General features: G+C 31.8%; 2 protein-coding genes and 1 long non-coding RNA gene across 3 annotated transcripts; all 3 read right to left on the bottom strand.

The window, feature by feature from the left end:
• Nucleotides 1-2,283: 2,283 nt before the first annotated feature.
• Nucleotides 2,284-10,026, bottom strand: LOC134727518 (uncharacterized). Its single transcript, XM_063591899.1, has 6 exons — nucleotides 10,005-10,026; nucleotides 8,812-8,915; nucleotides 8,204-8,326; nucleotides 6,536-7,312; nucleotides 5,710-5,881; nucleotides 2,284-4,427 (listed from the first exon to the last, which is right to left on the bottom strand). The coding sequence occupies exons 1-6, from the start codon at nucleotides 10,024-10,026 to the stop codon at nucleotides 3,769-3,771; spliced, it is 1,857 nt and encodes a 618-aa protein (XP_063447969.1). The 3' UTR covers nucleotides 2,284-3,768.
• A 26-nt stretch (nucleotides 10,027-10,052) lies between these two features.
• Nucleotides 10,053-11,245, bottom strand: LOC134727517 (uncharacterized). The gene is made up of 2 exons (XM_063591898.1): nucleotides 11,093-11,245; nucleotides 10,053-10,736 (listed from the first exon to the last, which is right to left on the bottom strand). The coding sequence occupies exons 1-2, from the start codon at nucleotides 11,243-11,245 to the stop codon at nucleotides 10,053-10,055; spliced, it is 837 nt and encodes a 278-aa protein (XP_063447968.1).
• A 5,198-nt stretch (nucleotides 11,246-16,443) lies between these two features.
• LOC134681784 (uncharacterized) lies at nucleotides 16,444-23,148 on the bottom strand. The gene is made up of 3 exons (XR_010100690.1): nucleotides 23,062-23,148; nucleotides 21,905-21,997; nucleotides 16,444-16,772 (listed from the first exon to the last, which is right to left on the bottom strand). It is a non-coding gene; the product is annotated as an uncharacterized LOC134681784 (long non-coding RNA).
• Between the last annotated feature and the right edge of the window lie 1,651 nt (nucleotides 23,149-24,799).

The following is a 24,799-nucleotide window of genomic DNA, read 5'->3' as shown; positions in this document are numbered from 1 at the left end:
TTTAAACATCCCTCTATTCAATCTTTGGTTGTAATTTTTTTTTCGACAATTAAAAGTTTCTCTGAATCTTAAAGTCATATAAAACGAGTGGGTGGTGAAAAATAATGTTTATCCAATTCTTGAACCAATGCATGTATACATCATAAACTTAGTCCTCTGTGCACGATTTTATCAGTATTTTCGCAAATATATCATATAATCGTCAATTTTTTTCTCTCTGTTGTTATGATTTAACAAATATGGCTGCTCATTAAATGCCGTGTTTTGAAGCCGAGTTTTACCGATTGCTACCTTATAGTAAACAAATCACAAAAGACATGGGTATTGAGCACGTGTTTAACATGTATAATCAGATATTTGTTTATTTCAATGACAGTTCCATGCGTACTGCGGTCACCGGATTTTTACGAGGAGGGTTACGCTCGGGTCACTATGCATACTGAAAATATGTCGGCGAATTGCTTCAAGGAAGCAAGCAATTAAGAAAAAATAAACTTCTTCTAAATGTGGATAAATTAAAGATTTTGCTCAGAAAAAAGTATATTTACATAAGATGTTTGATGAAGACTATCCACTTAGTTATAAAAAAAAAACATATGCATATTTGTTTTTAATATGAGGTTCTGTATGACTTTCATAAATAAAGAGTAACAAATTTACATTGTAGTTCAATTTAACTCCCTTATTTTAGTTTAAGTCACCATGCACATTAGCTTCATATTTTTCTACGGCTGTTATTAGCTTCAGCAATACAACGGTATTACATGAATATGTGATACCTTTATGGCTGTGGAGCTTTTAGAGATTTTTAAATAAAACTAATCAATATTATACAGTTGTACGTGATATATCATTGAAGGATTTAATATACAGTTTATTCTCTTTTTTCCATTTCAAACATCATAAAGTAATACTTTTCAGGTTTAAATATATCTGTATTTAGTGCCATATTATCATTGAACTCATATAACATGTATAATGATTAATATTGCGTCTGAAATGCAAAACCTGTGAATTTCCACACATTACACTCCTCCATTCTTATTAATCATTACCATTCTTGAATCTCATGATAGTGCAGCGTGTAATTTTTTAATCTTCCATCCTCGAAATTATTGTTGAGAATACTTCAAAAGAAAAATACAATAAATACGTAATGTATTTAAAGCAAGGTATTTTTCAAGTCTATTCAACACTCTTTACCATCGTATATCGTCACTTATGAATCTTTTTGTCTACGAAACGCACGTCTAGCGTAAATACATAATTAAATCCTGGTATCTATGACGAGTTTATGTAAATACATCACCATGTACAGTCGCTTCATAACTATTTTAAGAATTTTATTTACTTGAGCAATATAACTGTACTACATGAACATGTGACATCATTATGTATGTGAAGAAGATATAAGGGACGTTAAAATGTATATAAAGACGTAATAAAGCTTGTTGTCGTCATGCGTAAAACTATCACAAGAGCTTGCAAATACGATTTGAAAGAGCAATTAGCGGAGTCTCAGATTTTCTACGTATATATATAATAGAAGGTAGGTTCGAAGTTAAGATTCTTTATCGCGTCTGATCTTTAGTTTTACATAAACGGGTATGGAATAAATATGTTTGATTATCATAAGGAAATAATGTCAACATTTAGATTCGGCAGACTCAGGGAAGAATTTTGTGTTGACTGATTTTGTCATTATCAAAACCTCCAAATACAGATTTTCAAATCTATGATATCAAAGCAAACAAACATTTTTAAAAGAGCAATTCTCTGTAAGCATCAAAGGAATCAATAGGGACTGGGAAACCATAGGTGTCAGATTTCCACCAAATTCGGCATATATGCTTCAAATATGATTATATTGAGAAAAACAAAAAATCTTGTTTCATGTGTATGGTTGCTATGGTAACCGTTGTCCTAAAATTTTGGCTTCAAAATCAATGCTTTTTAGGTGAAATTGGGGTAACTTTGGACTTGTGTACACATACCTGTACAAATTGTGCAATAAAATTACTTTTGATATTGTAATAACAAGCATAGTACTTGACTTTTAAAATAAAAAAATAAAATCAGCAGTCCATAATATTCTGGTATTAGCAAATCCAAAATACCAAAGATCGGTATTTTTAGGTTTCATAAAAAAAATGAAAATTTACCTTTTTCAAGGCAAGATTTATAAAAGAACGCAGGCATCGACAGAAAAAAACTTTATTGCATAATAAAGACCAATGTATACTCTATCAAATATAAAAACACTGGAGATGGTATATTGCTGAATTTAAAAAAAAAAAACTTTGAAAATTGTTGCCATGGCACTTTCTGAAAAATAGCCAAATACAGATTAAGGCAATTTTTTTATTAGTATGTACCACTAAATGCATAAAACATAGGTACTTTGCATATTCTCAATAGATCAGGCTTTCACCTTTCCTATAATGCCAAAATTAAATCTAAAATGAAGTAAGGATGCTAATTAAAGTTGGAAAACCTTCCCCTACCCCTGGAAAATGACCGAAAAAAATGCTAAATTTACCAAAAAGACCTTATTTTTACAAGTCAAGTTGTATAGCCTATTATATTTGTGTCTGTTACTAGATTAAAACACAATTAAACAATTTTAATCTTTTTATCAAAATGTTTGTTCTCTTAGTGGAAATTTGCTGAAAAAGATGAAAAAATATGGTTTGGGAGGGGGGGATTTTTTCATCAATTGTTCCTATACAATTCTTAATGAGGTCTTGTCATTCAAAGTATGATCATTTGAGAAACTTGTATTAATATGTTTATGTACAAACCATGACAAAACTAACTTTCAAGCAGACATGTGACAAATCCTCCAATAAAATAGAAATATTATATCTTCATTATTACAATGAGGGTTAAAAATCAAAATCAAAACATAAACAAATAACATACCAAACCACACACAAAAAATACATATAAATGTTTTACCAATAATGTTTCCAGTATATTGTTTGTGAAACAGAGCTTGAGCACACATTTCATACTATGAACAGAAATGATAAATTGAATTTGAACACCTCCAACTGATCAATAAGTTATATCATTATTATAAACAAGGAGCAATAGCCTTCTCCTGACCAACGTCACTTACTCTAATTCAGTAATGTTTTTAATGTAAATAAGCTTTATATTTCTTCCTTTTGAAATGATTATAAATTCAACCTAATGTAATGCAGAGAAAAACTATGAAAGGGTCATTATTGAAGGATTGTTGAAGTGAATAAAAAAAAATTATATGGCATTTGTGAGTAAGTTATAAAATTGCAAGATTCTGAATTATCATTCCATAACACTAAAAAAAAACTCATATTTTTTAAGAAAAAGAAAAATTGTCTGGCACTGAGAATCCCAGCTGATGGTGATCTTTCTACATTCAAAGTTTTTTTAATTTCAGTTAAGTAATTTAAGAGAAGTTGTAATGAAAAGCTGATGCATGATAATTTTCAGTAATTTCAAAGTTCAAAGGGACATAACTCCTATAAAAATTTGAGAATCCAAATTTCTTGATATTTTGCATAACTACATATATGATATACAGATGAACATACGGACAGAGTGACTTAACTGCTAGACCTGCTTCTGCCTTTTGCTAGGCAAGTTAAAATACAAATAACAAAGTTTTGCAAAAAGCTTTTCCTCAATGATATACTCATCTTGTACTAATAAAAAAAGACATCCATAATTTTATCGATTAATAAAAAGAACCATTCAACAAATTATTTAGAACAATGTTATGTGTCAAACTGATGTTGTAAGTGAATTTTCCACTTCAGTAAGCAAAGTCTCTCTCAAAGCATCAGTTTTCCTTGCGTGTCTGGAGAAAAAACTTGAAATCTGAAGAGGTGTCAAAAATTCTGTGCTAGAAAAAATTCGTGAACCATTCTGGGTAGCATATTTCATTTCTTCTGCTACACTGTCAGGATCTTCTTTGTTTCCAGTCTGTAACCCAATGTTAAACTTTGCAATCAGATACTTTTTTTGTTTTTCACTAAACCTTTTGTTAAGTCTGCTGGCTTTCAGTGCCCAACCCATGGCTTGTCTATTTTGTCCTTCAATTACATTGGCAGGAGCTAATTCAACATCTCTTTGTGTTATCTGTGCAATGTTTAACTTTTCTACGTAAAGCTGCACTTTATGAGATTTGGGGTGTTTTTCAGCAGTGATAACACACTTATCTACCAAGTGGTGCTCCTCAAGCTCTCTATGTGTGTTGAAACTTTGGACACATCCATCTGTTTCACATGTAAAAATTCCAGACAACACTGGATCCACAGCTGTTTCAACTTTAGGGTTTGGTCTTCCCAAGGAATGAAAGTCAACAGGGATTAAGCAATCATTGATAATATTCAGTTGAGGTAGGTTCACACTGTAATTTGGTGGTTTAGGAAGTAGTTTGCCTAAAAACAAAACAACACATGGTTAAAAGTTGTTTTTTACCGTATTTTCGCTATTTTGTGCATTTTGCCTTTGATCTTTTTTGTGATAATTTTCATATCATGCTACTCACATGAGATGGAAAATTATCACTAGAAACTAAGAAGTCACATGGCATTGCGAAGGAAATTGACATGAAATTGACAACGTCGTCATAGGTAAAATAGCTATAAACAGATTATCAGTGGTCATCTCAACTAGATTGCTTTTCTTGCTTTGGCTGTGACTGGCTCAAGCGAGAAAATCAATCTTGTTTAGATAACCAAGGATAATCTATAATTAAAAATACTATGTTATTTTTAGTTTATCATCAATTATATATTGACTGAAATAATATAATGGCTATAATTGTTTTATCAAATTTTCATTTTTGATGCCAATTATAGGGATTCAAACAGTAAATGAATGTCAATTTTGCCAGTAGAGTCATTCATGTATAGAATGTAAATAACTATAAAAATAAGCTATATATATATATATACAACTCGTCTAAACATCAACCCAACAATGTTAGATCTGTAAATTTGCTTTCGCAAATTTTTGGTTCTTCCCTCGCCGGGATTCGAACCCATGCTACTGTGATATCGTGACACCAAATCGCCTGCACTGCAGCCGTCCCGCTAGACCACACGACCACCTGGGCTCTCAAAAAAAGAGCTTTCGGTGGCCATATGTTACCTTTCCACGTCAGTTTTAATCTAGCGGCGTACTACAGTACATGATATATTAGGCATGAAGATGTTATTGTTACAGATCAGCTAAATTATCTATAGTAAAGGATCCTACAAATTAATGTAAGATACAGTCACAGAAAATAATTATATTCATAAGTACGTCTGAGTCAGTGACAACCCTACAACAGATGTATCCATCGGATCGCCATCAATGATGGTGATACATGGCTGTGTGTATCCATCGGATCGCCATCAATGATGGTGATACATGGCTATATAAGCTATATTTTAACATTCATTGTTGTATGGTCTATCATTGCTGACATGTCCTATTATCTTCTTTGTATTAATTCCAGAAGATACATGATAAATAAGCAACCCCTCATATGAAATACAATCAACTTAAAACAATGTTGTCTGTGCAAGAATTGCAACAGAGGCATACTATAATCAATATCAAAGAGACAACCAATTAGTTTATGAACGAAAAAACTTAGGCCAATGCATAATCTAAGACAATACCTGACAGTCTTTTATTCTTTACATGTACCATCAATCGTATAACTCTTACCTTCTCCAATGCTGAAATGCCTCCAAACTTTTATTCCTTCATCAAGAAACAGAAAATTATTTAAAGATGAAATTGCAGGAATGTTGATAGGACATGATTTTTCTTTGACAGCTGTCTTGGAATCAACCACTTTGACAATGTACTTAACATTTTTTACTGTGGATTCAATTGCCTAAAATTACAAGAATACAAACATGTCAATTTGTTAAAGACACATTTTCTAATTTCTTAAGAAAAAGGAACCAAACTCCGTATAGAGCTAACCATAGACAAGTTAAAAAACAACTTGGCGTACATGTAATTGCAGTTAAGACAAAAAACAATGATAGTCCAGCGGAAGGGGACGATAAATAGCTGACCTGTGTTAAGAGAGAGTCATATCTCTTGCATGTTAAAGACACCCTTGTATATTTAAAAAAAGAGCAAGCTAATGCCGCTACAAGGCAGCACTCGCACCCTCAAACGTCATTTGTGTCACTGTTACACTGTAACGGTCAATCAATTCGTGATGATGACTGTAAAACATCCGCAAAACCTGACAAAAAATATCGGCAATCACTTTTTTTACTAGTCGGTGTTGATAAGTCAGAACAAGAAAAGTAGAGCTTTTGATGCTAAAGAAGGAACTTTACTTAAATTTATTGTGTCTGTAGTTGAGATTTCTTAAAATGGTAACCTAAAGAAAGGCCTATACTTATTTTGATATTTATAATAATATGTTGTGTCTTGTAATTTCTGAATTATATTGCTTTTACACTTGTTTACCCTGCCACTTTTGCCGAGTAGTAACACGTGAGACAACAAATTATATTTCAAACAAGATTACCTTCTTCATCTGTGAAGCAGAAGTAACATCGTTGCCCTCGTTAATATATCTTCTTATGCCTGCCTTTAGGGTTGCTGCTGTCCTATCACAAGCTCCCTTTCCATCTTGCGCTTCACAGAAATTGTAGGCTGCTATTTTTCCACTCATGGCTATTGCATTGATGGTATCTGTACATTTGTAACAGCCTGCATTGTCAGACCACAAGTGCACCTTAGAAATGTCTTCATATTTTGTATTCAGGTCCTCAACTATGTCTAAAATAACAGATGTTGTTGTTACTGAATCTTGTGAAATCTGGCTATGAAATATATGCACAAATGTAAGACTCTGAAGGTTTCCTCCTGTTCTCCGGAAAGCGACACCGATATGCCAGGAAATTCCTCTCTTGGCATACCAATTTGATTGGTCTTCCCTGTACCGTCTTGGCAAGTACTTCATAGCCCAATCAAGGACAATTACAACCTCAGATTCTTCTAATGAATCAAGAAGATCTGATTTTGCAGCACCCTGGTTCCTAGATCTGATTATATGGCATTTCCAATTAAGTATCTTCTCTTTTGCCTGATAAAATTTATACAGGTAAATATCTTTATCTGAGACCTGGCATTCATTCACTAGCTTACTTATTGCATGCAGTAGTTCTGAAATCTGTTCACAGTGCTCACAAACATGATCATGATCATGATCACAACATGACTGAAAGTGGTCCTGGTCCTGACTAGAAAGAGCATACTTTCTGCAATGGTCTGAAATATTTGATGTTTCTGAGATGTGTACCTAAAATATATTATATTAATGATTTCTTTTGTTGATTTTTAAGAGATACAGGTATTGTAAATTTTGCATTTGGGTTTTACATGTATTTAGGTCAATCTTTTTGTGCATGTAATTAGATATAGAAAGATTTGGAGTGAGTGCCAATGATAATGAGACAACTCTCCATCCAAATAACAAATTAAAAAAGTAACCATTATAGGTCAATGTACTGCTTTCAATGTATGTTTTACACCAGAGTCACATGATAGAGAAAAGGGATGTAAAGGCGCATATATAAAACCAGTTCAAAGCCATAAGAAGCCCTGTTGATTCTGTTCATTGTGTCTTTAATGTTGTGATGAATAAGTACCAGGCCACTTCCACTTGTATTGTTTGTCCATCTGATGAGTTAAGCCTTTTTCAACTGATTTTTATAGTTCGTTCTTATGTTGTACTGTTATTCCACTGTCCCAGGTTAGGGGGATCCCGCTAACATGTTTAACCCCGCCACATTATTTATGTTTGTGCCTGTCCTAAGTAAGAAGCCTATAATTCAGTGGTTGTCGATTGTTTATGTACTACATATTTGTTTTTAGTTCATTTTTTTTTACATAAATAAGGCCATTACTTTTCTCATTAATTGTTTTAAATTGTCTTATCAGGGCCTTTTACAGCTGACTATATGGTATGGGCTTTGCTCATTGTTGAAGGCCATACGGTGACCTATAGTTGTTAATGTTTGTGTCATTTTGGTTTTTTGTGGATAGTTGTCTCATTGGCAATCATATAACATCTTGTTTTTTATATCCTCTTTTATTTCTTTTTAAAGTGGATTTATGTTATGTATTTTGTTCAAGCTTATTGGTATAAATTTTGGTTAGGTAAAGATTAATTAATCAGAACAGTTAGTACCTTATAATCTACTTTCAAATAACGTTTACATTCTAGCAATAACTCTTTGTGTTGTTTAAAAGTGTTATCTGAAAGGCTGATAGATCCCATCTTGTGCAGTTCTGCCAGAACATCCTCTAACTCCTGCAATGTAGAAGATTGAAATTGATATTATGTCAAAGGATAGAAGGCATGGCCTATCATGACACAAGAAGCCCTACAAACAAAGTATTAAACAAACAAGAAAATAAAAGACTAACATATGACTTTTAAGTTCACAAAAATACAGCAAAGTTGTCTCACTATGAAAGTATTTTGATTCATGGATCTCAATTTTCTTGGTTTCATGAAAAACTGTTGGTTTGTTGGTACTTAAATTTGTTTTTTACAATCGCACATTTCAAATAACCATGATAACATGCAACTGAAAATAAGTGTTTCATGGGGTTTTAATTTGATTGCCAATTAAAAACACAAAAATTGATATAACATAGAACAATTCCATCATCTAGTTGTCACCTGTGGGCTTCAATAGTGAGCCACAGCAAAAAAAAAACAACAACTCGAATGCCCCTTTTTTTGTCTATAAAAAAAATGTTCAAAACACTACAAATGTAGATGCAACTTACCTTAAACGCTCTTACTCCTTCTGCTAGGTAGTAATCTAAACCTTCAAGAGACTTTCTCATTGTAGCAGTGCATTCAGATAGAATCTTGAACATAGTACTGTCTCCTAATGATAAAAAGATTAAAAATGTTTTAATATGGTAAATTATACCAATTCACATCTAAAAGCATAGTTTTAACATTTGTAAAAATCTAATAAATGGGGCAATATGCGCAATTGTTATTCCATAGGCCGTAATGGTAACGTTTTCTTCTGTTGCTCAGCCCATATCGTAAACTTGTATATGTATGATGGCTTGTTTCGAAGCTGAGACATTTTTACATATGTGGTTAAATTTTCGGGGTACGAAGTGTGATTCATTTTTCCGTAATTTAGCAAACCCCGAGTATCCTTTTGCGATGTCGCTCATCATGGTAAAAAATCCCAATTTTAACACAATAAGTTCTTTGAAATTTTGATACTTTGAACACATTTCATAGCTCCATGGTTTTTACACATTTATTCTGTGTTCCCTTATTTTCCAAATTAACACTAATGGTTTAGCTCAGTTATTTGTTTATCATAGAAATGTGTCAAATATCACTACACAGATATTTTTTGTTTACACGTGACTTTTGTGTTCCTCATTTCAAGGCGCATTAGGGGTATTGTCCCAAATACTTTCCTGCAAACAGAAATTCTCATGTGAAAAATGCATTTACCATTACACAATTGACAATGGATGACTGTGAATTAGAAACAAATCATATTGCTATTAGCCACATGTAGAGAATTACATGCATAATACGTTTACTTCAAAATTATTTTTCATATATATATTAAAAATTTGAGTCAAAGTCACAAATAGCCAGATTGCAAAGTATGGGTCTTTAAACTGTTTTGAACAAAATTAATAAATTTTTCAACATTTTGATGAAATGTTTTTTTTAGATTTTTCAACATTTTAATGAAAAAAAAACACCCTGACTTCCAATGTCAGGAAAAATTGGGGAAAAAAAACAATTTAATAATAGCACTTCAAAACGTGTACTATCAGCCAAATTTAAGAATTTTAAGAATGTGGGTTGAAAACTGTAGGAAGAGTTGATGGCAGAGGATTTGTATCAATCCCTCCCCCCTCCCCCCCCCTGACATAACCATACCAAAATTTCACTAAATGCAACCCAGCCAATCACCAAAAGTCAAGTAACATACCTATTAAATGGGTTGAAATCATTTTCTTTGCAGTACTGTTTATATTGATCAACTATTGCTGCTGGCCCCATACATCTGATTATATTGGGAGTCTCGATTTTTTTTACCATCTTGTAACTTTAATTTTCTCTCTCCAAAAGGGAGGTCCTTGATAACATGAGAAGATGTTATAAAGTCCAAAAAGGAATCTAGTTTTGCATGATCCATTCTATTTCGAGTATCTTCTCTATTCTTGGGTGGCATCCCACATCCTTCTTTGTTAGAATGTTTCTTAGCTGCATAATATCTGTACACTGAAAGGCCTGGTATTAATTGCTCTGTCTCATTATAATTTAATTGTACCGAAATGACAGACAAAATCTGTCTTTTTATTTGCCATGACTCTGCCTTTGAATAAGAATCTGCTAGTGATCTTAAAAGTTCTGTATCAGTTTCATTTGTATTGGTGGTACTGCTTTCATAATTACTGGAATCATATGATGCTAACTGTTGCAAGATAATGTCTACATCCTCTTCAAAAATAGTCATTACAATTGCTCTGATGCATGCAGTTATTTTTTTCATATAACTCAACTGTGTTTTCCTGGAATATGAGACCCATAGACCTGTTGGCATAGATATTGTATCTAATCCCTCACAAAGTAGAAATGAATTTAATTTCTCCAAACTTTCTATCTGATGAATGGTTCTTTGACTACTTTGACTGTTATTTTGACTACTCATCTGTGTTTCCTGAAAGAAAAAAAAAGAATTTAGAGCAAATGTTGACATAAAAATTTACTAGACACAGGCATTTGTTGGATGGAACATATGAATTCCTAGCATGTAAAAGTGTGACTTTTGGCCCCTTTGGACCCCTTTTACACAATGGAAAAAAAACAATCAACATACTTGTCTTGGATCACTCTGATATGGTCAATGGATAAGGTCCTATCTACTCTCTTCCTTTTACTTTTAGCATTGATATCCTGATCAATACTGTGGTCTATATCAGGATGGGAGCTTATAAAACTGGGAAGTAAGCACAGCCTTCTTCGACTTCTTTTCAAATTAAGGGAAAGTAGATGCTTGAAATGACCCTCACATACTTCATAGGTTCTTGTCGATACACCACAATTTTCCGCTGTTGGTATAATGCCACTTTCAGTCAACACAATATGAATTTCCTCTTTACTTACAAAGTCATGATAAAAAGGTGTGCATTCTACATCAGAATGATATCTATGAATATGGCAAACCATGCTTTAAAATTCGCAATCATTAAATAATCTAGGGTCTGTAGGGATAACTTGTGGTTACCATAATTGTCATTGTAACAATTGTTATTGTTTGTGCAGAAGACAGGAGAATATTAAGGTAGGGAGGGGAATGAGCTTGAGTGTAATTGTTTTAAGCTGTTATCTTTATTTCTCCTAATATTGGAGAACCTATTTGATGATAACAAAACAGTCAAACTAAACATAAATATATATTACCGGCAACATTTTAAATAAGAAAACAAAACTGGAAACTGCTATTTGAAAAAAAATGTAAAAAATTTTGCTGGACTATAAAACAATTTTATGATGAAAAATCACCATAAAAGTTATCATAGCAACAGTTATATGGGGAAATAACAGCAAATTGTCATTGAAATAGTTGCACTCATATTGAGATACAAAATTTAATGATAAAAAGAAGTAAATAATTGGCCTGCATCAGACAAATATGATTTTGTCATTACACCGTTTTCATCAATTGTTGCTAAGGTAACCAATTTTGAATGAAAATAATTTTTTTACCGAAAATATACCATCTCCAATTTTTTTACACATTTTAAAAAAGGGATAAAAGTTAATGGGAAGCTATACTATTTATTTCTTGATGCCTGCATTTTTGCTTAAAATAATTTTAAAAACTGCTATAAATCTCGATTTTCAGAATCTTCATTTTTTGCTATTTTTGTCCATATTTTCACATATTTTAAAAACTGAATTTTATTGATATACCATCAAAACGGGAAACCTTTAATATGTTGTTTTTTAAAATCCAAGTTGGATTTTGAAAATATTACCACACTATCATATACAAAACTCATGAAGTAGGCCCACTTTTGACATGGTAGATCATCCTTTTGCAGCAGATATTATGAATGTGTGGTTTCCATAGCAACCACATACTAGAAAACCAAAATAAGACCATTTCCAATGTTAGTACATGTAATTGAGGCTGCATACAAAATTTCATCAAATTTGGTGACATACAATTTCCATGACACTTTGATGCTTACAGAGAATTGCTCTTAATCATTGCTATTAAAACATCCAATCCATCTCATCTATCTTTTCTTCAATCAGAAGAGTCATACTGTCCATGGAAATAATATCTTTATTTTGTAACATGTAAACACGCCATTCAAATAATGCATCATACTGTAGATCAAGATAACATATTTAATTGATTAATCACCGATAATCCATTTTATCATGTAGAAAAAATGATAATTGAAGATGAAAAACATGTTTATTAGAATGCCCAGAATATGCAGATTTGCCAACGATATTTTCTAACAGTGTATGTATATAGAAAGTAGTTTTAGTAATCTAAGTAATGAATTTAGAGTGGCTCTTTTATAAATTGTTAATATTATATTGTGTTGTATATCAAATGTTTTAAAGAGGTGAGACTTTAATAAATTATTTGTTTGTTTGTTTGTTTGTTTGTTTATTTGTTTGTTTATATAACTTATTTATCGTGGAAAATACTTTTTTTTATGATTTCAGGTGGTTACGTGAACAAATGTGAGTAGTGATTTTCTTAATTTCAAGCATTATTTCTTGACAATGATACAGATTTCGTAATTGACTTTAATACAAAACATATTACACTCCTCTCTTCTTAGCAAACATAGCCATTCAAGAATATAAGAATAGTGTTATCTTTATTAATATTTTATCTTTGAGAGTATTGTTAAGAATACTTAAAAACAAAATTGCATTATTGAAATATATAATTTATCTAGAGCAATATATTTTTTCTATCTATTTAACGCCTGTACCTTCGTAAACGTCATCATGTACAGTCGGTACATAATTCATTACGGCTGTTATAAGCTTGTGCAATATAATGGTATAACATCAATATGTGAGATTATTTTACCTGACATTCATTTAAAACACTTCTATTGGGTGAAACTTTATCACCGGTGAATAACCTTTTGTGTTTGTTGATTTGTACTTGAGTTATCTCCCGTGAAAATGACGTCAGAAACGTAAATAAACAAAAAAGCAGCGTTAACTTTACACTGGAAGCCCAACGATAGACGAGGAAATAATTGGATATGAATAGCGTGCAATCAGCCGATAATATCTGTTATAAACGGTCCTTTTCAGGACCATCAATATTTCACAAAAATATTCTACCTTTGTAGTACATTCGAGAAATTCTAGAACACAGAATGTATTTCCTGAGGCAGATCATGTATTTTATACAAATACACCATGCTTACAAGGGGTATTTGCCAAAAATACCGATTAAGAGGTACACATTTTAAGAGCCGATAGGCGAGGGAAATTTGATTACCTGGAAACCGGTATTTTTGGCAAATACCCCTTGTAAGCATGATATAATTGTATAATTCCACCGAATGTTCAACCCCTAGTAAGTTTATTATAATCATGGATCATATGTAATTTCTTCTTGAATGTATAATTTTTGTATACACTGCCGCTATGCTATTTGCGCAGACAAATTGCATTGACCGTATAATCATTTCTGATCATTTTTTTTATGTACAGTCACTAGCTGACCTTATTATGATAATTTGCTGATTCCCGGCTGACTACTACACTTAGTTCATCAGTTTGAGTGAAGTGTAATACAAGTGTATTCCAGTTTTATGTGACCAGTTGACAATTCATTTCCGTTGAATTTTATCTATGACGTCATTAAAAGTACAGGCTCGCGGATTTTTAAATCATTCAAATGATGCTTTTTATCCTTAAATATTTCATCTGGAACCGTATATTTATAATGACCATGCATTTGTCATATTAGAATAGAAATAAATCATTGAGTTATTTTAAGACATGGTGTTCCCCATCTGCCATGGTATTTGCTAGGGTATTCCCCATCTGCCATGATATTTGCTAGCAAATACCCCGGCACATGGAATTCCCTAATGACAAATACCCCGGCAGAGAAAAGAAAATCTCAATACATAGAAATTGGTAAAAAATACCATGTCTCTCATCCAATCAAAGTACAGCATTATTACATTAGGTGGAATTATATGTAAAAAATATAGTAATTGGTCAAAAGGCTCTTCTACTGCTAGTTTGTCATAATAAAACAATTGTGGCTCTTAGAATCGATGAATATTCAAAATTATCAACCCGTAAAAGTTTTTTCACTTCGGGCTACGCCCTCACTGAAATAACCTTCTCCTGCGCAGGTAGGTTAATGCTGTTCGAGAGTAAATCGGCTATTGATTCATATAAAAATCAATGAAATTTGAAATTATTTAGATTTTTTGTCGAGAAACTTCCATACCCAGAACTTATTTATATCATCCCTAATATCATCCAAAGTTTTAATTTAAGGTGTCTCAGAACCCCCCCACATGGTTTCCATGGTAACGGGCACCATTCAAAGATGGCGTGTGAACGTCCAACTTCAAGAGCCTGGCGCACCCCATAAAACTAGACAAATGAATAAAAATAAAGTTGTATTTGGTTGATAAATATGTTATCTTTCACGTAACAGCTGTTTCATTCTTTAAATGTGCCCTTTTATAATAGAAAATAACAGAAGTGACATACAATCCAACCGTGGCCACACCAAAAGTCAACTATTTTGCCAATTTTAGAAATTTTGTAATCATTTGAAAAACAAGAAACAGCAATCGTCGTATTCGTGAGCTTTCCAAGAATAAATATGCCAAGTTTTAAAGAGATCAATAAATGTTAACGGGGTGTGCCAATGCAATGTTTATAGATGAATAATATTCAAGTCCTTACTCGGCGACATTTAAACACTGAATTGATTTAGATCATGACAGATGGATTATTCCCCTTTTCGGTGTGAAAATGCCGGGAAAGAAATAATCGACATTTTGATAGTTTCTGACTAGAGATTAACACATTAAAGATGTAAAATAATGTTGTTGTTTTCACATTTTCATACTTAAGTTGTTCATGAATCTTTAAAGAATCACCATGCATACGAAGAGAAAAAGGGGGGGATACTCTGACGATATACTTTGTAAGGGTTTTCGTAACCAAATGTTCATTTCTAACTACACATACATATATACGTGTGCCGATTGCAAAAGAATTATCTTGCTTACTTCCTTAAATTTTAATATCATAGGGTCTTTATGACTTTTAGATTACCAAGGTTTAGCATAGTGAAATAACGTAATGGCGAACGGCAAAACAGTATTTCTAAAACAAAATGATTCTCCAGATAGGGAAAACACTTTAACAAGCACAACTGCATGGTAGTATGAACACCCCTTGAAGGCTTCTGTCAAATTCCTGTTTTACGAGAAATATTTATCTGCTCAGCCCTGTTAAAGTTTTTTCAATGTTTTTTTTTTAATTAAACACATTTTTAATTAATTCACTGAATTATAAGGATCAGTTACTGTCACATCACATGTGTGAAAGGGTCTTTTTTAAACTATATCAGCTATAAGCAATAATTTCTAGAGCTATGTTCATTTTTTGAACATGCATCACTCATTCATTGCAGTTTTTCCAGTACAAAACAGTAAATTAAAAAAAACATTAAAAAAAGAAATTTCCTTGAGATAAAACTATTTGTTTATTCAATAAAGTTGTATGCATGTGAAAGCATTGAGTTCAGTATGAGTATTATCTGCCTATTACATACAAGTATGACTATTGATATTTCAAAGGTTTCAAAATCAAAGAAACTTATAATTTTTCATTCATTTCAAAAAGTTTTCTCAAAATTAAAACAAAAAGCATTGCATATATGTCACATTGAATTAAAACTGATAATTCTGATATAACAATGCACACAATATATACTTCCTTGTAGGTTTCCATGATCCATAATAAATGAAGACATATATCATTCTGCTGGTTTTCATATGATAATGATGTACTAGATAAATCCTTATTCCTTTACTTGTGTTTTTTTTTTATTTCACATGTATCATGCAAAGAATATTCCTATATATTCATGTAACATGTTGTGAATTACAATATATATACCAGTAAGTACATGCAGGTACCACATATGATGTTTGAATTATAATTATCACTTAGTTCACAGTTTTATGTATATATCCAAAATTATCTCAACTACTGCACATGTGTGTCGATCCTTCAAGAAAGAAGTGCACAGTCATTTCCTCTGATGTAAAACCTTTATTTCTCTGTCTTGAATGTTCAAGAGTCAGTTTTAAAAGTAATGAAATCCTTCTTTTTAGTGTCATACTGAAAACTGCTGCATTCCAAAGTTACATGTGACATGCCATGGGGTTTTCATATTCAACACTGTTATATTTTTGTTATATGTCATCAAGATTTTATCTTAAAAACATTGATTTCACTTTCTTTTCATGTATATATCTAAAGCTATCCTCATACATGGTTACACATTGTCTGGCAATTTCCTTGTATATATGTTGATCTTCATAAGACAGAAGTGGTCACTCTTTTTCTTTGATTACTTTTTTCAAATTTCAGTAAGGCTATCATAGTTAAAACTATTAAACTTGTATGACACCATTGCCTCCAAGTTATCTTCATGCATGTACTGAAAAAAATATGTAAACCATTAATGGCATTTAAAAGTTATTGGTATTCATGTTATGATACACATAGAAAACTTCAGTCAAAATTGTCACATATAGATATAGGAAGATGTGGTGTGGTGCCAATGAGACAACTTATATAATATTATATTCCTTAATTATTTTTGAATTAAAAGTAAACTTGACACAAAGTTTAATTGATGAATTGTCTGTAAAAGTACAATAAAGTTTATAAATACAACTTTCTATATAACTGATATTTACCCATCACATTGCTTTGCCAATTTGTTATTAATAATCAATATGACTTTAATAATCAATATGGGGTGTGTTATGATATTGTAATTATTATGTTTATTTATGTTGGCCTAATTTGTGTTGTATGGCCTGATAGTTGTTTACCAAATAATCTTATAACTGTGCAGTTTAGGAATCACTGGAACAACCACAGATTGATTGGAACTTTCTAGAATGATCCTTATAAAAGATGCGTAATTTAAACTTCTACGTTATTCCAGAAACTTCCGTTGTAACTTTCCAGGATTTTCCACAATGTTCCATTATAGAGTGTTCAAGAATTTTCCATGACAACACTATGTATACAGACACTAAAGTTAAACTCTCATTATTAAAACTTGGACATAGACATTGATAGACATTAGTATTCACAGCGTTTGGAATGACACTTTTATTCTACAAACAACATCATACTGGATTGTGACATTAGTAGTGAACGTAATATTCAAATTGGATTCCGAAAGATTTCCGGATACAGATAAAGATAACAGATTGGACTCATATTTTGACAGTTAAGTTAACAGTAATATTTGTGTAATACCTTTTGTAAACTTTTGTATATTAAATATTGTTAAATTTTACTATTGATTTGTGTCTTTTGTTGGCTACAATTTAAAGGCGATTTCTGGCCGTAACAGAAATTGGGGGCTCGTCCGGGAGTCTTAAAATATTTATTCAAAATTTGTTTAGTATTTTTATTATAACTTGCCAACAAAATTCTACAAAATGGCATTTGATGCCGGTAAATTTTTGAAAACGCCAGACCTGGAGAGTTTTGATAATTTAAAGAAAGAGGAATTAGTGTTGCTTGCTAAACAACTGAAATTAGTTTTTAAAGTATCTATGAGAAAACAAATTATTAAAAACTTGGACATAGACATTGATAGACATTAGTATTCACAGCATTTGGATTGACACTTTATTCTACAAACAACATCATACTGGATTGTGACCTTAGTAGTGAACATAATATTCAGATTGGATTCCGAAAGATTTCCGGATACAGATACAGATAAAAGAGTGGACTCATATTTTGACAGTTAAGTTAACAGTAATATTTGTAAAATACTTCTTGTAAACTTTTGTATAATAAATATTGTTAAATTTTAGTATTGATTTGTGTCTTTTGTTGGCTACAATTTAAAGGCGATTTATTAAGGGCCACAGGAGGAAGCAGACAAAGTGGCTGAATGCTATTTCCATCAGGACGGCATTTTAATGAGGAAGTGGAGGCCTCCTGATGCTACCCCAGAGGAGGAATGGAGAGTGATATACCAAGTGGTGGTGCCTAAAGTGTATCGGCAAGTAATTATTGGTCTTGCCCATGAAACCCCCTTGGCTGGACACTTGGGTATAAGGAAGACATGCCTTAAGATCTTACAGCATTTCTACTGGCCAAGACTTAGAAATGATGTTGCAGAATACTGCAAATCATGCCATATATGCCAGGTTGTTGGTAAGCCTAACCAGAAAATACCACCAGCACCTCTTCTGCCTATTCCAGCCTTTGACGAACCTTTCAGCAGAGTTCTAATTGACTGCGTTGGACCTTTACCAAAGACCAAAACAGGAAATGCGTATTTATTGACAATCATGTGTACATCTACTCGCTTTCCTGAAGCTATTCCGCTCAGAAATATCAAGACACCTACTATCGTCAAAGCTTTGATCAAATTTTTCACATTAGTAGGACTTCCTAAGTCTATACAGTCCGACCAGGGATCAAATTTCATGTCAGGTTTATTTCAGCAAGTCGTGTACCAGTTGGGGATTGCTCAGTACAGATCAAGTGCTTATCATCCAGAATCTCAAGGTGCCTTAGAACGTTTTCATCAAACATTGAAGAACATGATTAGAACTTTTTGTCTTCAATTCGACAGAGACTGGGATGATGGAGTTCACTTTCTACTTTTTGCGGTTCGAGAGGCTGTTCAAGAATCCCTTGGATTTAGTCCCTTTGAATTGGTATTTGGTCATACTGTAAGGGGACCGTTAAAATTGATTAAGGAAAAGTGGCTTACTGAACATACTGACTTGAATCTTTTAGACTATGTATCTAGATTTAAAGAAAAATTGTATACTGCTTGTCAAATTGCTCCGAAAAACTTGAAAAATGTACAGAACAAGATGAAAATATGGTATGATAAAGATGCCAGGGACAGAGTTTTTGATCCTGGTGATAAGGTACTTGTATTTTTGCCAGTCCCTGGACATCCTTTACAGGCTAAATATTGTGGTCCTTATACAATAGAGAGTAAAATTAATGATTTGAATTATATTGTAGAAACTCCTGGTCGGCGCAAACAAAATAGAGTGTGTCATATTAATATGTTAAAACCATATTTTGAGCGTACTAATGTATGTGATAGTAAACCAGTTGCCACTTTAGGCATGGTTAACTTTGAGAACAATCATGACAAACCAGATGTAATTGAACCAACTTTTAGTTGTAAAACTATGGAAGAGACAGTTAGATTGAAAAATTCAGAATTTTTGTCAAATTTAGATTCAAAACTTGCACATCTGTCTTTTGATCGAAGAGAAGAAATAAAAACTTTGGTATTTTCTTTTAAAAATCTTTTTCCAGATGTGCCAAACAAAACCACTGCTGTTTGTCATGATGTTGATGTAGGAGATGCTTCTCCAATTAAGCAACATCCTTACAGGCTCAATCCACTCAAACTTGAAGTTATGAGAAAAGAAATTAAATATATGCTTGACAATTATATTATTGAGCCGAGTAACAGTGAATGGAGCTCTCCTTGTCTACTTGTGCCAAAACCAGATAAAACTTTTCGCTTCGTGACTGATTTCAGAAAAGTAAATTCAGTCTCAAAATCTGATTCCTATCCGATTCCAAGGATAGACGATTGTATTGACAATATTGGTCAAGCAAAATTTGTGAGCAAATTTGATTTATTGAAAGGTTATTGGCAAGTTCCATTGACACAGAGAGCTCGTGAAATATCAGCTTGTGTTACACCAGATGGCTTATTTCAATATACTGTAATGCCATTTGGCATGAAAAGTGCTCCAGCTACATTTCAAAGAATGATCAATAATGTTATAAAAGATTTAGACTGTTGTTATGCTTATATTGATGATCTTATTGTATGTAGTGATAGCTGGGAACAGCATTTAACACATTTGTATGATACTTTTGATAGATTGTCAAAATCAAATTTGACTGTTAATCTTGGTAAAAGTGAATTTTGTCAGGCCACTGTTGATTATTTAGGGCATACAGTTGGCCAAGGTCAAGTAAAACCTATTATGGCTAAAGTGGAAGCTATTTCCAAATTTCCACCTCCTACAAATAGAAAACAACTTATGAGATATTTAGGCATGATTGGATTTTACAGAAAATTTTGTTCAAATTTTGCTACTGTTGTTCAACCATTGACTCATCTTTTACGGAAAGATTCGAAATTTATCTGGAGCGACAATTGTCAAAAAGCTTTTGAAAATAGCAAATCACTTTTAATTAATAGTCCAGTTCTGATTACTCCAGACTTTGAAAAACAATTTAAACTTGCCGTTGATGCAAGCGATGTAGGAAAATTAGATAAACATCAGAAAAATTATTCAACTATTGAAAAAGAGTGTTTTGCAATGTTGTCAGCACTTCAACATTTCGATGTATATTTGAATCCAACTGTGCATCCTATTCTTGTTTATACTGATCATAATCCTCTCACCTTCATGCATAAAATGAGAAACAAGAATCAGAGGTTGACTAGGTGGAGTTTATTGTTACAGGAATATGATGTAATTGTAAAACATATTAAGGGTAAAGATAATGTAATAGCAGATGCTTTATCTAGAGCTTATTAAATCAATTTGTATATATTATATATTTTTGTTCATCTTATTCATGATAAGTTTTTATTACACTAAAACTTCTTTTAAGGGGGGAGGTGTTATGATATTGTAATTATTATGTTTATTTATGTTGGCCTAATTTGTGTTGTATGGCCTGATAGTTGTTTACCAAATAATCTTATAACTGTGCAGTTTAGGAATCACTGGAACAATCACAGATTGATTGGAACTTTCTAGAATGATCCTTATAAAAGATGCGTAATTTCAACTTCTACGTTATTCCAGAAACTTCCGTTGTAACTTTCCAGGATTTTCCACAATGTTCCATTATAGAGTGTTCAAGAATTTTCCATGACAACACTATGTATACAGACACTAAAGTTAAACTCTCATAATTAAAACTTGGACATAGACATTGATAGACATTAGTATTCACAGCGTTTGGAATGACACTTTTATTCTACAAACAACATCATACTGGATTGTGACATTAGTAGTGAACGTAATATTCAAATTGGATTCCGAAAGATTTCCGGATACAGATAAAGATAACAGATTGGACTCATATTTTGACAGTTAAGTTAACAGTAATATTTGTGTAATACCTTTTGTAAACTTTTGTATATTTTTTAAAAATATTGTTAAATTTTACTATTGATTTGTGTCTTTTGTTGGCTACAATTTAAAGGCGATTTCTGGCCGTAACAGGTGGGTGTGACTTAATACACCAGATAACTTAAATATATTCACCTAAACTGAGGGTCTGGATGATGTTTACAGAATAGATACACCAATCATGTAATAATCCCTTAAAAGCAAAAGTGCAATATTTAAAGGCTGAGAAATCAAAGATTGAGAAAAGACTGATAATAAAAAAAAATGATGGTGTGTTAAAATACAAAGAATAGAGAATACTGGGCAAAATAGATAAAGATTAATATAGAAAATGGTATATAAAATATAGAACTGAAGGACCCTTGCAGGACTCATTCATTATAATAAAATTGATACTTACATTTGATTGTGTATAGACCTCATATTTGATGTTATAGAAACTACACTCTTTATGCATTAACTGTCAACTTATGTGTGCCAGTTGTAAATCAATCTGCAAAAGAAGTTACAATAATTACTGAAAGGTTTCAATTAATACTCAATTGTATACACACCAGGTTGTAAAATCAAATACACAAAATTAAGATTGATCTGCTGATGTAAATTGTTTTATAATAAGTGTGTTAAAATTTGAAAAGATCAACACAAACACACAAATACTTCAGATACACATTATCATAGTGAATCAATATTAAAAATACATATTTAATTTAATCTTATGTCTATATATAAAATAAACATAAGAAAACAAATTATTAAAGACAAAATATTCAAATGTACACTAAAAGGGATGATTTAAAATAATACTATAATGACTTATGTAGCATCAGATTCAAAACCATCAATGAAAAGTTGTTAATAAATTATGGCCATGATAATAAATAATATTTTTAACATATAATATCTCATGTGAATGCTTCCACAGTTTGATTAAAAGTAGGTTGAGGCATAAGTATGTTGCACAGAGTAATGCATGCATATATTTTGAATAAACTTTTGTTTTACTTCTACAATATGTTATAAATTGAAATAAGAAATGATTTATCATGTGTAAATGCGATCAGTTTTAAGATTCATGTACAAATATACCTTACAGATCTTTAAAGAAAATGCACTTGGGGTGTGGGGGGGGGGAGGGTGTTAAAGGCATAGGTGAAAGGTGGTGGGCCTCAGTCGGCATGTTGATCGGGCATTTTAACCAATTCTACTCCTTTAACACGTTGCATAGTTGATTACGGTTTCCCAAATTTAAACATTTGACCCGCATGAATGCATCCCTGGTCAGTTTTCAAAATTTGGACGTGAAATTATATTTGTATAGTCAATAGTCAATAAATATTGGATTGTTTATAAACAAGTAAGATAGTGTAAACGTGAAAAATTATTTCAAAAGGAAGTTTCAACAGACTGACAACATCATGTTGACAGCGAAACGTGTAAATAACCACATTTTTAATTAGACATGTAGCTTTCTCTTCAGACTACATTCATAATCGTGAATGAAATGGATATCCAAGATCCTCGGCAGAAGGCTAAAATAGTTTAAAACTAACTTACCTCAAAATATAACCAACCCACATCTATATTAACGTGTTGTTGTCGAACTGAAGACACTGACTTCTATCACAACAAGGTGCCCGATCATTCAACAGTGATAAAAGGCACCCACATGAAAGACCTTTATTTTGATTTTTTCTACAGGGGTTCAGTATTTTTATTACTTCTTTTTATCTATATTCTTATTTCGAATGCTTAATGATTTCAGGAGGCAGAGAAGGTAAGAAGTGAATTAATTATACGATCAATCAAATAAATAGTCGTTTAAATCTTTAAATCTCAGATCTGTTTTGTTTATAAAAAAGAAATGATACATAGTTATATAATCATAATCTGTTTTAATGTCATTGACTTGAGCTTTATCACTCAATTTAATATCGATCAATCATGTCTTAAAGTAACAAAACGTGTATTCAACCACCAGTTTTAATAATAAATCCGTTAATACATTATTTTCCTCCATTTTAATACATGTATCAAATGATATATTTTTATAATCTTTGATATCAGAGAATATCATAATTTATAATTTGCTATAATATTGTTATGAGGAAATACAGAATTCATATAAAATAATTCTCCTTGTTTTCTATGTATCACCGATAAAGATAAAGCTACAACTTATGTAATACACCCGTCAATGCATTATTTCCATTCATCATGATTATAACAAACTTTTAACTTTTCGATTTTGCGATTAATTGCATAATAATTGATTACATAATGATTGTAAAACATAAAATATTGCATTCATTTAAAAGAATTATCATTTCTCTATCTATATATACTTCAGTTATCAATTTATATGCAGTATAAAGAAAGTAACAACATTGTAAAGGTTGGAGATTGGTAGTTAAACATCTTTTTATTGTGCTACCTTAACAAGGCACTTACATTCACATACCTTATAAATTTTAGGTGTTGATATTGTGAGGTGTTATTTTGCAACTTAGCAAATGAACGAGTTTGAGCTTTTGTTCATAGGTTTCCATGTAACGAGTATTTCGGTATATAAGTAAATAAGGATGCAGCTTAAAAAGTTTCACAAATCCGTATACTGCCGTTAAATTATCATGACGATCAATATTACAGTGTTTGATTTCTTTTTATAACAGACTCATTAATATATCATTCTTGATATTAATATTTAAATAGTCGTATTGCCTCGAACGTTTTAATAGTACCAGCCCAGTAGTCAGCACCTCGAATTCGTTGTTGACATAATTATTAAGTCATTTTTATAAATTGCCTGTTTACAAAACTTTGAATTTTTAGAAAAACGAAGGATTTTCTTATCACAAGAGCTGCTTACCTTGGCCGTATTTAATATAACCTTTTTGGAATTTTTAGTCATCAATGCTCTTGAACTTTTTACTTGTTTGGCTTTATAACTATTTTGATCTGAGCGTCACTGTTGAGTGTTATGTAGACGAAACGCGCGTCTGGCGTATAAAATTATAACCCTGGTATATTTAATAACTATAAGATTAATGTAAATTTTTTATACATTTGTCAAACATATAGTTTGTGGAAGCTATTTGTTAACATAGCCCTTTGTTTTTCTTTATACTATCCTTCGATCAATCTTAAAACACGGTTTTCAGTCTTAGACTAATCTGGGAGTTTCAGAAGGATACCATGTTCATACTAGATTTTTAAAATTTTTATGATAATGTGCTAGCATCTGTTAATGCAATTATAAAAAAAGCGAAAGTACTAAATGGACATTCAAAAGTCG

The sequence above is a fragment of the Mytilus trossulus genome, chromosome 8 (genome assembly GCF_036588685.1).
Source record: "Mytilus trossulus isolate FHL-02 chromosome 8, PNRI_Mtr1.1.1.hap1, whole genome shotgun sequence".
In the NCBI taxonomy this organism is placed as follows: Eukaryota; Metazoa; Mollusca; class Bivalvia; order Mytilida; family Mytilidae; genus Mytilus; species Mytilus trossulus.
This window is presented reverse-complemented; position numbering and strand designations above follow the sequence as displayed.